The sequence below is a fragment of the Mus musculus genome, chromosome 16, assembly GCF_000001635.26.
Source record: "Mus musculus strain C57BL/6J chromosome 16, GRCm38.p6 C57BL/6J".
Classification (NCBI taxonomy): Eukaryota; Metazoa; Chordata; class Mammalia; order Rodentia; family Muridae; genus Mus; species Mus musculus.
The window spans coordinates 13,352,912-13,374,189 of record NC_000082.6 but is presented as its reverse complement, the minus strand read 5'-3'; the positions used below and the strand labels follow the sequence as shown (position 1 = coordinate 13,374,189).

General features: G+C 42.9%; 1 protein-coding gene and 1 long non-coding RNA gene across 8 annotated transcripts in view; one reads left to right on the top strand and one right to left on the bottom strand.

Annotated features, from left to right (window-relative positions):
- Positions 1–21,278, bottom strand: part of Mrtfb (myocardin related transcription factor B) — a 161,474-nt gene that overhangs the window by 43,340 nt on the left and 96,856 nt on the right. The window contains exon 1 of one of the 7 annotated variants that reach the window (NM_153588.3): positions 15,431–15,769. The exons of the other annotated variants lie outside the window; for them this stretch is intronic. Within the exon in view, the coding sequence (NP_705816.2) occupies positions 15,431–15,551 (121 nt within the window). The 5' untranslated portion in view covers positions 15,552–15,769. Of the gene's footprint in view, positions 1–15,430; positions 15,770–21,278 lie in introns of those variants that run through there. 7 annotated transcript variants of the gene reach the window in all.
- Positions 8,072–19,555, top strand: LOC115488652. The gene is made up of 4 exons (XR_003951941.1): positions 8,072–8,429; positions 11,899–11,995; positions 13,054–13,181; positions 19,482–19,555. It is a non-coding gene; the product is annotated as an uncharacterized LOC115488652 (long non-coding RNA).

Sequence of the window (21,278 nt, the reverse complement as noted above, 5' to 3'; positions counted from 1 at the left end):
TGTTAGTACAAACTAATAATTTTAGAAAATAGCAAATTTCCTTTTAGTACTCCACTCACCCACACAGAATAAATGGCTGTGGGCAGCTGAGCAACTGTGAGGCAGGGGGAGGGCAGGGGTATTTTTTGTGCTTCTCAGGGATTGTGGAAAGGACCCAGGACTGTGAAGATGTGCTGTGATCTGACTGCAGGGGTTTCTGTAGCTATGGATGAGGTGTCTTGTCAGGAAAGGTCGCTTTCCTCTCTCTTCAGACTCCATATTAAACAAAGCTGCTCCATCTACATGCTGGAAGAAGGTCCCAGAGCACTGGCTATTACTCAGCCCTTTGCAGTCCTGAACCCCTTGCTGCTATCCTAGAATGCACACCAGCCTGGCATGCTGTCCTATGGCGGATGGCACAGGTGTCTGAGAGGCCTCTTTTCCTGGAAAGGGCTTCATGTCCAGACAGTGTATCTGAGAGTCGTATCCTGGTCCCCTCTGAGACACCAATGGGCTCATAACATCACAGCCTGCATGCTATTAGTAAGCTGACTGGCACTGAGTACCTTCTATGCCATCTTGCAAATGTGAAGGCAAAAGATGAATCCACGTGAAGTGAAATTCTGGTGTGAAAGCAGCTCAAGCACACACAAACTGTACACTTACATCTTTCACAAAGCAAAACCACAGAGCTAGGAAAGCAAAATCGAACTCACATTTGAACAGTTTATTTTTTGGAAACAAGGAACTAAAGCAATTTATTACACTGTCCCCCGAGAAGTCCCTAAACACAGAACAGAGCTTAACCCTGTGGTTCCTAAAGGAAGTGCTGACATGCACTGGTATACTTCATACAAGAAGCACTGTATCCGCTGTGAAAGCCCCAATCGCAGTGTATGAATCCCAAATACTGTGCATGTACAAAGCGCCCTGCCGAAGGTGGCAGACGAGGGTACAGTCCACCTGCTCATGCATGGTTCACATCTTTCTCTAAGCAGTCTGTGTCCTGAGTCATATGAAACAGGGAAATATGAAAAAGAAAGAGAACCAAAGGGGAAAACAATGGCTGCACACTGGCACAGCCTCTGGTTCTGCTTTGCACTCTGTTGTGTTGTCATAGTCTACACAGTGATGAGACTGCAACGTAGTCTCAGCTGTAGGCTGTATCTGCTAATGGTGCCACACAGCTCTCAGTAGCCACCATTTATTGCTTGCTTGTTTCCAATGTTTGCATAATGATATTCTGGTGGGGTTTTGTACATAAACTTTATTCCTCATTTCCTAAATTTAAATTTCTAGACAGGAGGGTGCCTTGATGGTCTCTGCACACAGCATGACTGCAGGGTAGTAGGAGTAGTCTGTGTGCACAGCATCATGTTTTAAAGTTGCATCAGGTAAGTGAGATCATGAACAACTTTCTGTTGCCTCCATCACGGTGAAAGATTTACTTACTGACTCTGAGGTGCCTGCCGTGTCTCACGCGCTCTCAGGGCTAGTATTCATGAGCTTTCCTATGAATTTTTACAAGGAGACAGATTTTGAAATTTTAATTTAAAACTTCTTGTTAAAAACCACAAAACCCAAATTGTGTTAATTAGAAATGTTTTGAACTTGCTCTATTTTTGTCAAATAAAAAAAATTTATCTTAATTGCTACTATGAAAAAGGGTAGGTGATCTAGTGATTAACCTGTGTCTGGTGAACGTGGCAAATATTTTGGTATTAAAAGTGTCTTAGTTACTTTTCCTTGCTTCCTAAATAGTTGAAGATAATAAAATTAAGATTAATATCTAACACAGAAGATCTTACATATAATAACTTACACAATACTTATATAAAATTTCAGCTTTTCAAGTTAAAATGACCAGTATTGAAAATTTCACTTTAAAAGTATATTAATCACAAAGAACAGTTGGCATGAGCTGAGCAAGCCAACACGAAGCACAGCTCTGGCTTAGTGTGAGGGACACTGAGCAGTGTGTTACAAAACAAGTGGAAAGGACACTGGGAAACAGGATGGCTCGTAGCCAGGGCCTGGAGATGCTGACTCATCACGCTGCAGGGCTGGGTGTAAGAGGAGGGGGCGGGGGAGCGGGGGAACTTGCAGCAGGCTTCGAGGCAGAGGCAGGAGCCAGGATTGGTTATTTAACTGTAGCGCAAGGGTGAGGCAAACTGCAGGTTCATGAGGGGTGAGGAGATCCTGAAAACCATAACCCAAAGCCAAGCAGTCTCATCTAGGCTGGGCGAGCTGGGGTGAGAGTAGACGGAAATGAGACCACGCCTCAGAACTGATGATCTACTGACAGAACAAGGTGCAGGGCAATAAGCAGACCTTGGTTTCAGCTTCTTCCAAACAGATGTTGGAGTAATTAAGATAGTCAAATGGTTGGGCTCGTCTGAGCAGGATGCAGTGAGGGGCCTGACTGTACAAAGCAAGGCAGTCCACAGAAATGTATCTCCTGGGTTGGGCATGGAGGGTCAAGTTGGCTCATGTCTAATATCTGTCTATCAAGCAGTTTAGTGGCCAAATGAGATTTGCTACAGGCAAATCATAGCAAGAAAAATGTATACTGAAGAGGTAAAGTGACAAATTATTCTACTTTCCTTCAAAACGAATGTTTAAACTGGTGATGACTACTAGTATTTTACTTCCACTATTACTTCAATCATGAAACTGTAAAACTAGGAAAAAGCCTTCCTCAGAGATTCCCTCATTAATTTTATGTTTTAAATATCAAATTATGTATCTGTGTGTGGGTTGGTGGGTATACATGTGTACAGACGCCACGGAGGCCACAGCTGTTGGATCTCAGGACCTAGAGTTTGCAGGCAGCCATGAGCCGACAATGTGGGTGCTGAGAACTTACCTCAGGCCCTCTGGTGTGAGTACAGGGTGCTAACTTTCCAGATTTCTTTGCTGGGAAGATTTACTTTTCAGTCACAGGGGAAGAAGTTAGTTCAGGGGCTTCCTTCTGAGCTCAGGCCTCAGAAAAAGACCCCTGCCTGTGATGCTAGTACCTTGATGTAAGTATCACATTTTATATAAAAGTTTCCTACTTATTTGTTGAAATTAAAGTGAAGGTGTGCATAATGGCTAGTAAGAAGAATGGGAGATCCATTCTATTTTATCCAGACTTCCTGTCCCCTGTCACTGCTGTGAGAGCCCCATGGTGTCAGAAAATGTCTTCTGAGCATCCTATTAAAAGTAAATACAAAGGATGCAAAGAAACACACAGCACAGGGCTGTATTAGTCATGGAGTTTGTGAGCTGGCTTTAAAAAGTGAAATCTAGCTCTTCTCCTTCACTTAGTACTTGTACTGCAAGGCCTCTTGTTACTAAACAGGGATGGTTAAGAGTCTTATTCAGTTTGGTAGCATCTTTTGATGATGCAGTTGTAGATTAACTTTCTAATAATAGATTTAGCATCCTGACAGAATCATTTTGCAGTCTAACGATAGTACCAATATATACTGTCAGGAAGTATGAGAGCCTGTCTTTAACTGTTTCATGATGTGTACCACCATGTTTTAATAAATTAAAAAACAAAAACTGCCTTCATCTACCTAACCACATGGTGACCTCATGTCAAATAATATAAACATTCACTGAGTGATGGGAAGACAGCAAGTGTCCTGGGACAGCAGGCCTGGGCTACGATGTGGTGAAGTTCAGGGAATCTTGGGGTAACATATCAACATTCCAGGGCAGGAACTTTAATAGAAGGAACTTTCCTCAATGCCTTAAGAGTTGTTTTGAGATGATGTCAGGCGTGAGTTTTAAGCCTGAGCATCTTGTGGACCAGAAACAGAGATGTAAGTTGCTCAGTCTGGACCTTAGGAAGCTCATATTTGATATGGAAGCAGAAATGCCAGATGACAATTAGCCTTGCAGGTCCAGGTCTCAGAAACTAGGAACAATGTATCATTTGAAGCCACAGGCATTTGCTAAGGCAGAGATACAGACAGAAAGCAAATGAGTTCAGGGATCAGCTATCAAGAAAACCAACAATTAAATGTGTTCTTGGAGGTCAGATTCAGAAAGGAGAGCATGGTTGTCAGAGGAGCCAGAGTGCTGCTGCTTCCACACACACAGGAGCAGCTTTGTGGAAGTTAGGCTGCAAGAGGAGAAGCAGCAAGAAGCAGGCAGGAATGTGTCCTGGAGGCTGTGGGCTGGGCTGACACCCAAAGAGAGCTTTGTGAGGGGAGCACTCTCTCCTCAGGGGGCTCAGAGCTTTGGTCGGACACAGCCAGGGAGTTCTGAAGTGATGGTTTATATTTTCTCTGAGAAGTAGAAAGAAAGGTGCAGTGTTGAAAGTGAGGATGATGGCTAGGTGGGAGGTCAGTGGAGGACGCATGGAATACTTAACAGCACAACTGGAAAACTTGAAACACTGGCAGATAATAAGGCAGCAGCTTATAAGGTTGGCAAGTCACTCACTGGCCCTGAACTATGCCATTTTTATCACCAAAAAGACCATAGGACACAAAATCAGAATACTTGGGGTCTTTCAAAAGTTCTGTATATGGTACCTTTGTTAAAATCAAAACAAAAGAACAACAAAAACCATACTTGCAATTCTATTCTTAACTGAAATGCAAAGAGCTCAGGTATGCAGACACAATGTGTGCACACATGTTCACAGCAACTATACCCACGACAGCTTAAGTGTTACAGGAATCTGCAGTCTATACTGAACATGGAGTACTTACTATTCAGCTACAGAAAGGAATTATGTATTGATATAGACCAAGTGTGGGTGAGGGAGAGAGAACTCAGCCGTTATGAGCAGCTGCTGCTCTTGCAGAAGACCCCAGTTTAGCTCCTCGCATCCATGCTCATGGTAGCCTGGGGCTCTGACACTCTCTTCTGGACTCTGCGGGGACCTGTGCTCTCTTCCTCTCCCTGCTTCCCTTCTCCCATCTCTAACTGCGGACGAGCCTGGAAAACACATTATATGAAAGAAGCCAGACAGAAAGTGTGACATATTATTTTACTTATAAGAAATATCCACCGGTAGTGGTGGCGCACGCTGGTAGGATTTGCTGAAGGAGGCAGAGGCAGGAGGATCACGAGTTCGAGGTCAGCCTGGGCTACACATTTTTGCCAGGCAGTGATGACACCTGCCTTTAATCCCAGCACTTAGGAGCAGAGGCAGGCAGATTTTTGAGTTTGAGGCCAGCCTGGTCTACAGAGTGAGTTCCAGGACAGCCAGGGCTACACAGAGAAACCCTGTCTTTAAAACAAAACAAAACAAAAAAACAAAACAAAACAACAACAACAACAAAAAACAAAACAAAACAAACAAAAAAAAGAAATATCCAGAACAGGTGTACTGCTGGCTGCCAGGAACCACGGGGAAGACATGGGAGCAGCTGCTGCTGCTGCTCTTTGGTTAAGACATTCCTTTGAGCCTACACTGTGGTAATCAATGTGTAACATTGTAAGTGTATACAATACTACTGAATTGCTTCCTTTAAAATGGTCAACTTAATGTTAAGTGAATTTCACTCTAACACATTTTTTTTTTTATATATAATAGAGAGTAACACAAAATATGCTAAGAAACTAATTTCTCTGGATTCAAATCTCCAATTTCCCACCCACTCCTGGTTTGTCTCCTCCCCACCAACACAATTTCATTAACCATTAATGGGGCGATCGGTAATTAATAGTTGTGTTTTCTATTTTCTGCCACATAGACTTCTGTGCATTCCCCAGAAGCACACCTTTTCTGAATGTTTCTAGCATCTGCTACAATGCTTACTTAAAAACCAGCGTTTTTGTTTTTGTTTTTTTTTCAGTTCACATGGGTAGTTAAAATATACAATTTGCTTCAGTTTCCTAAGAAACATTTAAGAACAAATTATCAGAAAGATTTTCTATGGGTCAGTAATTATCCTGGGGCAAAGTGTTTCATCTTATTGTGTGAATCTTGGAGGCTGTTTTTTTTCCCCCAAAATTAATCATTTTCTTGCATTTTATTAGTTTACTGTGTGGGGCACAGTCAGAGCACTAGTGGACGTGACTGACCCCCATCTTGTGGGCCCATTACTCAGGGAGCCATCCTTCTCGTCAGCCTTGGTGTTTAACGTTTGAACTAATATTGGTAGAATAGACAGAAATGTAGTTATGCTGCTGTGAATGAAAAAGGAGACTAAAAAGGACAGGCTACAAGCCAGGGTGTGAGGCCCACAGATGCATGGTGGATCCATCTCTTTCTTATTCCTACTTACACTGAATGTGAAATCCATGTGAACCTACAAATCCTCAGACGCTAAAGGAGCCGTCAAAGGTCACATGGCTTTAGCTGTATTTTCAGGGTCTAGTTTGCTCATAGTAAAGTAAGGTTCTTCAGTAAATTTTTAAAAAGTAAGGCAGAGATGAAAACAAAACAAAACAAAACAAAAAAAAGAAAGCACAACCCTCCAAAACAAAGCAAAGCAAACCAACCAACCAACCACCCCACCCACCCACCCAACCAACCCAACCAAACCAAACAGTAGCAGCGTGCCCTGCAAGCCGTGCTGTTTGCACTGACTCAGCATACTTACACTTTACTTCCTGTCTGGAATAAAGGCAACTGTATAGGGCACCCCTTGACTCAAGGCTCAGCCATGAGCAGGAACAAACAGTATCTGCATCAGGGATTTTAGGACTCTTTTCTGACTAAAACAGGAGCAACACCAGATTAACCAAAATGCTGTGCAGATAAGTTTCCAAAGAAAGCTGCCTATGGGTGGAGCTGGAAGGAATGCCTTCCTCTTCAGAATGCCAGTGGATGCCCTCTGCTGCATTCTTACAGGCACACAGGCTGAGGGAGACACCCACTACAACCAAGCTGAAATGCACTCCAGGTGCACTGGTTCCCTGCACTGATCTGCAGAATCGGGGCAGGAAGACAATGTTTTCACTACTCAGCCCTGGAAATTTACAGGAGCTTTGAGAACTCTGTTTGGCTGCTGCTTATGTTGCCATGGAAACAGACAGCTAAAAATGGGGCATGTTTCTTTAAACTGAGCATACCTTCACACAGATTCCTTACCCCTTTTTGCAGAAGTTGCAAGGAACGTCTGCTCGTCCTGGTATGACAATGTGACTGATATTCAGTTGGGATGGAAGGGCAGAGATGAGATCACACTAGCTGTAGCAGAATTCCAGAAAGACAGACCCATTGTCTCAGTTGGTGAAATAGCAACAGAGAAAAAGCCCACAGCGGCACCTCTGCAGGCCCAGGGCTCTAACAAGCTCTGAAGAAGCAGACATGTCCATGTACTTGCCTGATGCAAGAGAGATCAGAAAGAACAAGGTTTGATTTTTTTTTCTCCCAGTTTTTGACTGGAAGAATCATGAGGCTCTTTATGTGAAGATTTCTTATCTCTATGGTTCCAAGGGAACACAATGCTTATTTTTCCTGCTTTGGGTGTAATGAAAACCCATCATTCCTTTGCTAAAGCAGAAGAAGAGTGGAGGTCTCTTATGGCAGGCTCTAGTTAAACCTTCATTCACTTCTTAATCTTTCTGCAATGACACAGTATGCAGTTGTCTAAACAATTCTGTAATTTATTTTAGCATAAACATCTAAGGTGAGTGCTCTGAACAGGAACCAACCAGAAACTACACAGGAAAACAGTTCTATTCACTACCCCAGAGCAACCAGTGCCAGCTGCTCTAAGGAAGTAGCCTGGTCCAGGCTCCCTGCCTGCCCAGCTTTTCTCATTTGGTGGGATCAGGAATGTGGTGAGCTGAGGCCTTCATTTATAGGGTTAGTGTCCTTGTTAGAAGGATAGCACAGAGCTGGCAGAGAGCCCTCTGACTCATATAAACGTGTAAATGCATACATTTTTATATGTAGACTCATTTATCTATCCATGTTCATATATGTGCAGTGTACATCAAAGCATAAAGACATGTGAACACTGTTACAATTTGTATTATGCTAGCAGCACTGTAGCTACTCACACTGATCTAGGTGACACACTGAGCAGCTGTAAGTGGCCTGAAGGGTCACCCAGCTGTCCTTTACACAACAGTACCATATTTCTGGGATTACAACAGCATTGCATGCACAAAGAGAAAGATTGCTGATTGGTGTTTAGATTATATGATGGACAACTGACTGGCTGTGCTCTTTCCACTAAAATAAGTAAGAAAATGTACAATTTGAGCCATTGAACAAGGATGCTGGAACTTACCATAAATACTTACGATAAATATCTAGATATGAAATGAATTTATATCAATTAACAGGAAGGTTCATCACCCAGAAATGGTAAACAGGTAGGAAACTGCCTGCCTGTATTCTCTTGTTTCAGCAGCTAGAAGCCAGTGGTGCTGCTCCAAGATCCCAGTGCTGTACTGTAGCCAGGGAGGACTTCTGCTCAGTAGGCTCCGCTGGGAGCTTCCCTGTCAACACCTGTCTCTCTTCCCAGCATTCCCAGCAGCACCATGAGGTGGGTACCAAAATCCATCTTTTCAGAGAAATTAAGTACTTACACATTATTGTCTGTAAACTAGCAAGAAACCAGAACTTAAGAAACTAGAATTAAGCAAGAAATTGCTGTGGTAGTTTTCCTTAAAAAAATTTTAGCTCATAAATATTTACTAAAATACTAGTGTTCAGCTTTTGCTATAGCACTAACCTGCATCAACAAAGCTGCTAATCATGCTATGTACAGGAAGTCTAATAAGAATTCATTGTGTCATAGGCAGTGACTTTCTAGAGATAGGACCTTTAGAAGGTAATACTGAGTGGGCAGAAGGCTTGCTTGCTGCTCCTCTCCCTGTGTTTTGAGGGAAAGGCTGTGTAACCTCATGGCAAAGCTGTATGACAAGAAGAGAGCCCTCAGCAGCAGCTCAGCCTCAGGCTTCTAGCCTGCAGAGGTACGTGCAAAGAAGGTTGTCACTGACGCCATCCAGTGTGATACAAACTCTAAGCTGACCCCTCTTAATCACTCAGTGCTCCTGCTAAAAAGAAGCATCCTTGAAAAGTCACTGTTAGGGAGCGACTGGAACCCAAAAGCTTTGACCACATCTAAATTTTCTTAAAGCTTTTTAGTGAGACTGATGTTAGACTAACCTGTCATGTTACCATGGTGGGATGGCATATAAAACACAGCTACACTTTCCATCTCCAGTTCCACATGTGGACGTTTACATGATCCACAGTCAATCACAAAGGGGTGATTCTGCTGTGCTTTTCTTTTCCCAGATGAGGGGTCAGGGCAACCCCAGAAGTCCAAGCACACCTCCTTGCTGACTCACCTCAGAGATGGTACCTACTTTCAAACAGCCTTAAATTGAGGGAGTAGCTGTTCAGGTCCTGGCTTTGAAATATAGGGAACACATACAGTCTCTTCCCTCTGAGACTCTGGAGTCTAGAAGGGGTAGTTTTTAAAATAGGAACATTGCTGACACACAGGTCCTTTCAGCATTGTCTGGCATCTGGGATGAAACTGGGGGGTGGGGAGCGGGGTGGGGGTAGCAAAGGGAAGCTGTGCTGTGGTGGCTTAGACCAGGAGCCAACACAGGCTTTCTGAGAGAAGCCCTGAAGGCAAGGCAGGCCCTCAACACCAGGGGATTAGGTTTATCCAGTGTGCATGGCTAATCAAGTCTGTGCACCACCATGGTGGTTCTTGATACTGTCAGGGGTGCAGGAGGTTGGGAGGGAAGGGAGGTCAGCTTCGCATCTGCCTCTACCTTAGCAGATTCTTCTGAAGGCTGGGCCATGGTGCTGCAGTCCTGTGGGGGAAGAATGCATTTCTGAGGGTGGACTGACAGACTTGGTGACAGATGGGGTCAGAGAAGGAATCCAGGATCACTGTCTCTGTGCGAGCCACTGGTTGAATAGAGGTGATGTGTACTGAGATAGGGAAGCCTGGAGGAAGATGTGTGGTGTGAGAAAGACGATGCCCAGGGACAGCTGGGCTGGATGACTATGCATGCATCTCAAGAGAGGCTGGATCCCTAGGCTCAGCTGCTGGCTTATGTGGACCAAAGCACATGTAATTTTCTTCTGGTGTGCACAAGTGTGTGTGTGTTTACATGTGTTTGGACTTTTATATTATCATCTTAGTTTGCCAATTTTTAGGATATATATCTATATATCTAATCTATCTATCTATCTTAGAATGCAACATCTATCTATCTATCTATCTATCTATCTATCTATCTATCTATCTACCTACCTACCTACCTACCTACCTACCTACCTACCTACCTATCTTTCTATCTATCTTAGAATGCAACATCTACCAGAGTCCTATGTGGAAGACACTTCCCTTTTTGCTAAATAAAATGAGTTTCAATAAAAACTAAACTGTATAATTTCATCCCAATAGTATAGATCCATTTTTAAAATACTGAGTCCTGTCTGAGAGAGATTTTTCCTCATGTGTTGTCAATTGAATATGAAACCATATCTTTTCAAATTTACTTTATTAAACATTAATTTAGTGGTAATTCACACATATGGTACTTTCAATTAGAAGAATGTAAGCAGAAAACAAAGAAAAGAAAGGAAAAGAAAAGAAAAGAAAAGAGAAGAGAAGGAAAGGAAAGGAAAGGAAAGGAAAGGAAAGGAAAGGAAAGGAAAGGAAAGGAAAGAAAAGAAAAGATTAGATTCTTGGCTCCAGGAACCACAGTGGCGTAACTGCACTGGCAGCGCAGGTGCTCAGCAGTGGTCTGAGTGTGACTGACAGAGGGAGAGGGGGATGCGTTCAGCTATTAAAGTGAGTGACTTTTTTTTTTTTTTTTTTTTTGAGACAAAGCCTCACTGTGTTGAGGCGTGGTGTGGACCCTCCTGCCCCAGCTGCCTGAGTGCTAGGATTGTAGGTATGGGCACCATGCCTGGAGTGGATGACTTTCTTTAGGAAAGGGCACAGGAACTATTTGTGAAGAGACTTTGGCCTGGAAAACTGAAGAACAGGAGACCAAGGCACGCTGCCCAGGCAAACGTCTCTGTGACTAGACAACTGTGCTCCATGATGGGTTTTTGAAAAAAATTTTTTTTTTGAGACGGAAGCTGTCCAGGTTTCCTTGAAACCTCAGCTAGAACTACAAGTAGGAGCCACTGAACTTGGTGATAGATAAACACAGGCATAACTTTTTAAGAGTTCATTTCTGTCTCGTAAAAGCTGTGCTTTGTCCAAGTTGTTGTTGCTTTCTTCTTCTTTTTTTCTTCTTCTTATTCTCTGCTTATTGTCTATCTCTGGGTTGGATTTCCTAGAATATCTCAGACAAATATTCTTTCTTTCCTTAAACATTTCTATGATAGGCTTGTTCTAGCATGGCGTCTCCTGCTCCTTTGGCAAAGGACCACAGACTCACACCTCACCCAGTTGTTCCCTCAGATCTTAAATTCCTTCTCACTTCAATACCAAAGCTGAGTTCAGTAAGAGAGGTCCAGCTTCCCAGTCTCCATCAGACGACAGCTACTGTAGGATGTGCTGTCTACTGGGCTGGACCCACCCAGTGTGAGATGCAGAGACTCGAGAGGCACTTCAGATAAAGTACACAAACCAGCCAAATACACAATCCAGTTTTCTTTCTCTCATACTTAATTTTCAATAGCAAAAAGTTCTCAAATTTTACTGTCCCCTTTTTACTAGAAGTACTACCAGTTTGTTTTTTGATAAATATGGTCTATAACTAGCTAGTAGCACTGGAGCTATGATCTGTTCGTTTCAAAGATGGCTCATTAAAAGACTTATCTGAATTAAAGGACCCCAACTTATTGATTACTCCTGGAAATTTATATGAACATGCTGAAGATCTGTAAGTTAAATTTAAGCTCACGTGTGCTGAAATTAACTATTTAGAAAACAGCCAAACCCCTTGTATGTAAGGCAGGGGGAGAGAGCCCCCAGCATTGCTTCCACAACAGGAGCTGGTATAAGGAATGCTTTATTTGACTTTGTTCAGGGAATTCGTGACAACTGCTGCTTCTCATCTAGGGCAGAGAGAAGTCAGATTCTCTAGCTACACACACTGCCTAGGAGTTACCAACGTCTTCATAACGGTAAGCCTTAGCTGAGTGTGGTGTTAACTTCTGCTGTTCAGTCCATTTCCTGCTATGCAGAGCAACCACTAGTAGAGACCATTTTCCTTGGGTTGAGGAGTGGCACACTGGTGAAACCCTTATCACGCATGTGTAAGACCCTGGATGAGACAGAGGGACAGCTTTACCTTTGACATATTACTAAATTTCCTTGATGTTCTACAAAAATTATGTAAAGTTATGTTTGTGTGTGTGTATGCATGGTGTGTGTATGCATGGTGTGTGTGGTGTGTGTGTGTATGCATGGTATGTGTGGTGTGTGTGTGTGTGTATGCATGGTGTGTGTGGTGTGTGTGTGTGTATGCATGGTGTGTATGGTGTGTGTGTGTGTATGCATGGTGTGTGGTGTGTGTGTGTGTGTGTGTGTGTGTGTGTGTGTGTGTGGTTATGGCATGAGTATAGAGGCCAGAAACCAGATTTTGGGAGTCAGTTCTCTGCTGCTACCATGTGCATCCCAGGGACTGAGCTCATATGGTCAGGCTCAGTGGCAAGCACTTTTACCCACTGACCATTTTGCTTTCTCCATACAAACAAACAAACAAACAAACAAACAAACAAACAAAACCCCTTAAATCCTGTGATTATTTGCTTGCAAAATCTGAACCCCACCCGAAGTAGCCTTATACTAATTTTAGCCAACGACACTGTCAGCAATTATTGGGGTTGGCAAAGACTTCAATATAAGCAGGCAAGAGAGTTGTCACTTGAGGCAGAGAAACTCCAGCCCTTAAAGCAGACAAAAGTTAGCAACACCAGAGGGGCCAGCCTGCTGTCTATGTGACTAGAATCAGATGAACAATTCATTGCCTAGAAATTTATGATTTTATGATTCAAATGTTTAAAAAATTCTATAGGGTGGTCTCCAAAAAAAATCCATCTTTCTTAACACTGAGTAGAAAAAATCCAACAGAATTGATATGAAATATAATAAATACCTTTAATAAGTACCTCTTAATACACAAGGATAAACTAGGCATTACTAATAGTCATTTATATATTCATCTCTCTTACCAAAACAGCGCAGGATCTACGTAGACGTGAAGGCATTTTCAACAACAAGTCAATCTAAGACATTTGAGCAACTGTCTTTCTCATGAAGCAACACAGCTGCTGGCAAGAAGACACTGCTCAGGCAGTGCAGGCCCAGGTCAGTCAGCCACACGCCTCTCTCACATTATGTATCTGCATTTGGTACTGGGGTACACTGAATTTTAGGGTTCAGTTCTTCATAGGAACAATTTATTTTCATACAACTCAAATAAGGGATTTTTCCTAAAAAGTTATTTTCTGTTCTGATTAAATCCAGATCTGAGGCGGAGACTTTGACTTGATATGTGGTTATATCATTTTACTCTCATCCCCTATTACTGCAAATGAGTAAAAATACATAATATGTTAAATATGTTAAACATGTCAAGCTCAGTTCCATTCGATTCTGGTGAGATGTGGATTTCATTATCAGTCATTTCTGTGGGGTGTCTTAAAACATGACCTCTTTATGAATTTGCATTTGTGAATATGCAGGCCACTTCTTTATAAGAAAAATATATGTTGGCTCTTAAACTTTAACTTTTGCATAGAAGCAGGCAGTAACAAAGGGCTTTCAAGTGAGTGAGAGGGTGAATGTGAAACTGATACTGCACCCAGCCTCCCATGTAAATAGAAGGACATGGGAACTATTCCTTCTCATTGTACAGACAAGGAAACCAAAGTGCAGAGCAGTAAACACTAGGTCCATCCAGGGCCACAAAAGTCATGCTGTACCTGGGCTTGAGCCTAAAGACCTGTCACTCACAGCCTCTCTTTGCTCTTTCAATACTACACTGTTTACTGCACTGTATAACCCTCAGGATTGCCAGGGAGATTCTAATTATGTGATCAATCAGCTCATGATTCTTCTACCATGGACACATGTCTGCAGGATGTATGTATGTATGTATGATGTATGCATGCACGGTGTTGGGAATCAAACCTGGGACTCTTACGTGCTAGGCACATGCTTCACACCTCTCTACTCCTTATGTTCATACTTTTGATCCTTGCTTCCTAAGTCCTTTAAATCACATTCTGCTGTTTTGTTATCTTTTTATTTCTCCTATTCTATTTAACTTGCCTGATTTCACAAGCATACAAACCTGTTTTAAATATATGGCATTAAGAGGAACTGACATTTAAACAGCTTAACCGATGCAAAAGGAATTCTTAAACTGTTTTATCAATGAATGATTTAAAAACTTTAAGCCCACCTGACCCCTGTAACGAGTCTCCGTGTGTCCTAAAAACTCCCCTGGCACTGACTGTTCCAGCAATCTGCAGTAACACACACTGTGTAGAGGCAGAGCATGCCCATTGTTCAGTTCTTGGCAGCAGTAACTTACATTTCACTCTGTGTTATCTGTTGTGACCTAGGTGTTTCCTGACCATTCTCAAAAGCAGTTTGACTCCGGGAAGTCAAAGAATGATTTATTTTCATCTTTTGCAAGCTACAGCACGCCCTCATCATTTGCACTCTTAGTATCTGAGAGAAAAGGATGGAAGCACTCGCTACTCAGGGCAACAGGGTTCCTTACAGGCGATCTGTCTGCAGGAGGAACCGGAGCTGAGCAGGCCAGGAAGGGTCTGCAGACAGAGCTGAGGGAGTGAGGAAGGAAGCCTCCCCGAGAGGACTGGGTGGGCACGGGGATCAATAACACTCAGGTCTCAATCTGTTCAGATTCGGGCTTCCTCACCCACAGCCCTTGCTCTCCGCTGTAACAGAAGCATGCTGCGCAAACAGGAACAGGAATTCCCAGATCTCTGGCCATTTTCTTAATTAGTGCAGTGCTTGCCGACAATTCTAACCACCAGTAAGCATTCACAAGCTTATTTGCTTGCTTTTTTTTTTTTTTTAAATCAAACTATGCAACATGCTTTTAAATCAATATGCAGATAATGCACACACAGCTGAGTCATCATTTCAGGACTCAAGGAGACAAACAACAAACGTCCAACATATTAATCGGGAAAATTATTTTTCCTGGAATTATGTGGCTGTAAACACAAATAAAGCAGTGTTCTGGTTAATAATAAAAATGGAATAGCCTCTCCAAAACCCACAGGGTTTGGAGGAGAATCCCCAAACTGGGAAAAATACACAAACAAATCTGGACAAATTAAACTGAAGCCAGGACTGGCTTCCTAACTGTCATTATCAGTAGCAATTATTGCCAACTGTTCATGTCCTGTCAACTCTGTCTCTCTGCAAGCAGGATTAAACATTCACCATAGAGAACTCAGGAGTAAGGGCAACAGCAAACAGAGAGACACACAGACATACAGTGGTAGACAGACATGCCAGCCAGCAAGGTGACAGGAACAGGAATGTAGCCATCCTGCCCTGTCCAGAGACAGACTGACCTTCCTTGAGACTTTTCTGGTTGCTTCCCTCAAGGCATTCCTTTTCTTTGAAAGGTTCAAAATCCTCAGCAGTTAAAATTTCTGGGAAGCCTTGTGGCTGCTTCTTGGAGCTATCGATCATGGTGAAGACTTCTGGAGACAGGCAGCATCCAGCAGGAGATAAGCTTGATTCGCAGGACAGTAGAGAGCACAGAACACTCTGGTCCTGCTCCCTCCTCACAGCACACTGGTCACAGAGCAATTAAGTCTCTAAGTGACATAAGGCAGCCATTCGCTTGGAGTTCCCAGCTTGACCTGCAGACACACTCCTTCGGGTGGGAGCCTTTAACTCTTCCACACTAGAGGAAGGCAGAGGCTGCGAGGCACGACTCTTAAGATCCCACCCCCTTTCCCAGCCATCCCCCTTCCCTTTGCCATTCCAGCCTCCCCCGCGCTGGCTGCTTCAATCTGCAGCTAGATGCTCCCAATCATCTGACGAGCACTGAGTCAAGCAGTTAAAAATAAAATCTCTAGCTATTAAAGAGAAACCTTTGCTGATAACAGGAAGATGAACGGCTGGCTGCCGTCTCTGCTGTGCTCTCTGTAAGCAAAGCCCTGGGCTGTGAAATACTTCACACTGGCCAGACGAGCCCATGCATTACTCATGAAGTTCTCCAGCTAAACAAATGACAGAAGAGGACATCCAAAGGAAGCAGTTTTATCTCTGCAGAGGCACCTCACTGAATAAACATGCTACCAGCACATGTGGGTGGAAAGCATCCCTTCCCTCCCACGTTCCTCTGTGGGAGCCTCTTGCTACATAGGGCTATCCCTGGCAGAGCTTTATAGCCAGGAATGTGCTGCAAATCCGGCTGCTTCCTTGGCTATTCAGAGCCCATGGAGCAGCAGTTTGCCTTTGTGCCACTAGTCGGCTGAGAGAGCTAGCATCACTAGGATTCTTTTTTAAAGGAGAATTGTTCTCCCAAGTACAAAGCAACACCACTAAGAGATGTTCCTAAAAGATTTAATCAGCGATGGGCTGGAGTTTCATTTCACAACACGCGTGCCTTTTCTGCAAGGTACAGGTGGCTACTCACACATGCAAGGGGCACTCTGGAAGGAAATGTTTATGGATGGAAATTCCAGGCAACGTGGAAACAAGTTTGTTTCCACATACACCAAACACACACCAGCAGACACAATAATTTTTAGAGTTCAAACCATGTGCCTTTGCATAGAGCTCCCATATGCCCATCAACAAATGGTAGTGGCACAAGAGCCGTGCTCGATGAGGAGTCTTGTCGAATGAGTAATTTTACTTGTACACAGCCAAGGGACAAGACTAAGCTGAAAAAAAAAAATACAGGAGAAAATAGCTGACAACACTGTTCCTGACCAGTGACCAGGCACGACTGATGGATGATGAAGAAAAAAGCCTCTAAAGGATGGATATTTCTTCTGAAGAGAAAATGAGGTGATATTAGTCATACACAGCATGGCCTCGGTGGACTGAAGAAAGGGTTACATCCTGCACACAGGTGAAGCAGTATTTCCCCTCCTAGCACAGAGGGGTTTGGATCAAACATCCTGAAAATCTTTTGCCTCTGGTTTCAAGGCAGTCAACCCACACTATCCTACTGAGATTGCTATCTGCCCTTCTCCCACATCTCTGGAGAATGGGATTTTACAACATATGACATGTTTCTTGTCAACGGAGGCTCCTTTTGAAGCAACAGAAGTCTTCCAGCATAGTCTAAGTCTAAGAGCACATGGAAGTGTCTATCACACTGCCCTCAAGCAAACCTCTGCTACTGTCCCCTGTCTCTGGACCTAGTTTCCCGATACAGCATTCCTGTCCTTCCAAGAGTCACAAGGAGTGACTGCTCTTTACTGGGTACTTCATCAACTTTTTTGCACATATTACACGGTATCCCAGCAGTCCTGCTGAGCTTCATGGTGATTTGAACATTACAGACATTGAAGAACGAAGACCAGGATCACAAAGGCTTAGAACTGAAGCAAAGTTGCTGTTCTCCACAGAGGAAGGTCTTCGTATTGCACTGCACTGCCTAGTTTCTCTACACTAGGCCCGAGTTCTAAGTTTTGGCTAGAGACATGTAGCAGCACAAGTCATGAGTTTATCACATCCCTGCTCTTTGGGGAGTAACCACAAGGCACTAATTTATAAAAGTATTTTAACTTTTTATGAAGCAGTAACACTTTATCTATTTATCTATCAATCAATCAGTTATCCTGTTGATAGACTTGCAAAATCAGTATTATCAACTCAATTTACAGATGGGAAAACTGAGAGATAGCATATCTCATAAGTGAGGCCAGGATTCTTATAAAACAAACTTGGCTCTAGTGCTTCCATCTTACAGTGCTTTGCAAAAGGAACAGTAAAAACAACAGGGAGCATGCACTTTTCTAGGGTGCTGCTCAATGTTTTCAGTTTATAGGTTCAAACACACACACATATTTTACACTCATCACTTTAAAACTTGAAACTCTGTGTCGTCGACGTCTTTGTGAAGGAAACTCTGCCGACACGTTATCTCTCCATGAAAGTGTCAGCCTCCCATCAACGAAGCACCATCTGCTGCAGGCTTATAGCAAAGCCTCAGCTTTGTCATTTTGAAAAGAAATAATTTCTCTAGTAATGGAGATACCTAAAAAATGTTTTTGCTGTTTTTCAAAGAATTTGAAATAGTTTCAAATTCACAAAGCATTTTCCCCAAACTTTCTGTGAGAATTTCTGATACTATCTCTTCAAGAGCATTGTTGAGCATGTTCTTACACATAAGGCTACCTTTTTACAGAGCCATAGCCTTCTTGTTCCTGCTCTGTCCTCTCACCCTTCCCCCCCTCCATTCCCACCACCCCTCTCTCCACATGCTCATGGCTGGCCTCTACTTCTCTGCTTCCTCGATCTCTCTCTCTCTCTCTCTCTCTCTCTCTCTCTCTCTCTCTCTCTCTCTCTCTCCCACCCTCTCAATTCCCCTCCCCATGCCCCCAAATAAACTCTATTCTATACAAAAAAAAAAAAAAAGTCAGTATTGAGCGACTGAGGCTGATAAGCTGCTACTAGCAATCCACAAACTCCATCCAAGTTCCAAACTGTCCAAATAGCAAAAGGGATCCAAAGCTAGGTCCCATCTGTAGTTTGGGTTTGAGGACCACATCCTTGTGATGAGACTGGGTGACACAGTTGGTAGGAAGACTATCATCCTGTCTGTAGTTACAGATGTCCCCCAATTTATGTCCTGATAAATTAATTTTAAATAAAAAGTACTGTTAAGTCCAAAGTTCATTAATCAATACCCCAACATACAAAGTATCACAGTAGCACAGCACTCCAGCATATCTGATGGCTCCTGGTAATCCTGGGGCTGACTGGAAGAGGTGGTTGTTGGCTACTGCCTAACTCTGCACAAGAGAACTAGACTACATATTGTCAGTTCAGGAAAAGATCAGAATCCAAAGCATGGTTTCTATACTACATGTACTGCTTTTATGCCCCTGAAAGTTGAAAACTCATAAGCAGAATTATAAATTGTGGGCCATCCATATTAGAGGTATACTCAACTCTAAGGAAATGAATAGCTGGTATATATTACCAGTTACAGCATGCTCTCAAGGCTTCCTGTTTTGTTCAATGGGGTTGTATCTATTACTGTCATTTATTTGATGATAGGACTATCTCTATCAGAGGCCAGGACTCCTAGTTTGGCATTATCCTCTGACAAGACGTTTCGAGTCCACCTCGTAGCCCTGCCCCATTCAGGATCTAGGGTCTGATGTGAGGTGTGGCCTTCTGAGCACAGAGCTAGGATGTGCCGCATGAGCAGACGTTTACATTTAACACATACACACACGTTTACATCTCTACATATGAAGAGATAACAAATACATTCTATTTGTGTGTGTGGTTCTGTGTACATATATAAAATCTGTATTTATCTATACATAGCAAAGAACACAGATTTGCCCCAACGCTTCCAGTTTCCAGAACAATGCCTAAGGTCAATGTTTATTTTCTTCGCTGCTCTCATAACTCTCTTTTCCCCAGGGTAAGATCTGCCTCCAGAGTCTCTACAACCCACTGCTGGCCACAGTCGAGCTGTGTAGCTCTGCCCTGCACGGATGATGTCTCATTCTGACCCATCACACTCAGTGTCCTAGGGCAGCTGCCTTGCTGTGACCTTGGTCTTCAGGCTGAACAGAGAGGAGAGAGAACCTTGCATTGCTTTAGCAGGAGAAGCCCAAGGCGTCACAGGAGCTGCTTTGCAGGAGGTCTGCTCTTCTTTCCACCACATGTACTGCACACCTTTATTGTCATTTGGCTCTTTGTCAGGAACAACATTTAACTTCAAATGATATGTGATTAAAGTCACTTCTATTTAAGATAGATTTGCTTTGCCAGTGTTTGTGTGCATGCATACTCAAAAGAGCTCTTTAACCCTTACAGAGGCTGCCAGAAATCAAGCCAGTTTCTCCAGCACTAAACAAAGATATTTAATACGCGTGAGAAAAACTGTGTGGTTTAGAGTAGCAGTGTTTCAAGAAAGGCTTCAGGGATCAAATATAAACAAACATGGCTCAAGGGATCCACACAAAAACCTGGCAGAGCTAAGGGAGGCTCACAAAAGTCCTGATGGGAAGATTCCTGCTGGGATGACGTCATAGCTAGAAAGTCCAGGGCATGTTCCACTGATGCAAATTCTTTAAAAGTTACAATGCCAAGAGGCTACTGGGGTTGAGGACACTGTTGCCACTCTGACTTGGAAATGGAGAGAGCGTGGCCTTTCTTGCAACCCCCACAGTGTGTTGGTTTGTCACAGATCCTCAGCTACTGCTCTCTGGAGAGAAGTGGACTTGGCGGCTTACTGCACACTGTGGGCATATTCACAGAAGAAACATTCAGGTTTTTTTCTAAGGGCACCATGCTTCTATAAGTCTTATTTTGGGTCCTTATTTCTTTCCTTTTTAACATTATAAATACTATTCTAAAAAGGAAACCATGACTAAATAAATAGGGTAATTTGCACTGGTGAGTTTGAATTCTTTTTCAGGGAGGAAATTAAAATTAAATGCATTATCATTGAAATAAGATTTTTAAAAGTCTTCATCCTTATCATTTAAACAATACATTTTTGTCAATAAATGTAAAATCCCAGCAAGTGGAAACTGAAACAAGAGGATAGTGGTTAGTTTCAAGGCAGCCTGAAGTATAGAGTGAGTTTATTTTAAAAACAAAAATAGAAACGATAACAATGAAAGCCCTCCATTCGGATGGTGGAACAGTGAAGACTAGCGCATGGCCTAGGACCCCACGACTCATCCTCAGGCCTAACTGCTCCATGGCAGAACAACTCCACGCGAGTGTCTCACAGCATGCTATAGCTTGCTTAAAATGATGGTGTACTCAATCAAGAGATGATAGAGCACCCATAGTAGCTCAAAGAAGCCGTTTGAATACTTTCCCTGTTTCTAAGCTTTACAGTTACATAAACAGACAACTGGTTATGAAAGATTCATAACTAAGAGCTCTCCTTGGATTCTCTTCTAGCTAGTACTATGAGTTCTCAGACGACAGTCACAGTCCTAGAGAAGACAATGAAATGACACAGCTTTGAAACCTTAGTAAATATGTAGAAGATGACAAGAGAGTAAAGTGGACCAAATCCCAGGAGACTGGATGGCTTGTTACTATTACATTATGGTCAGTGATGTTGGAGCAGCTGCTGAAATAATTAGGAACCCTGACAGTTGGAGCTACCCTCTTCATCCCAATCCCCATTACAATTCATTCCTAGTCACATTCCATGAAATGAAGCATGAAAACAAACATGCATGAGGACATACA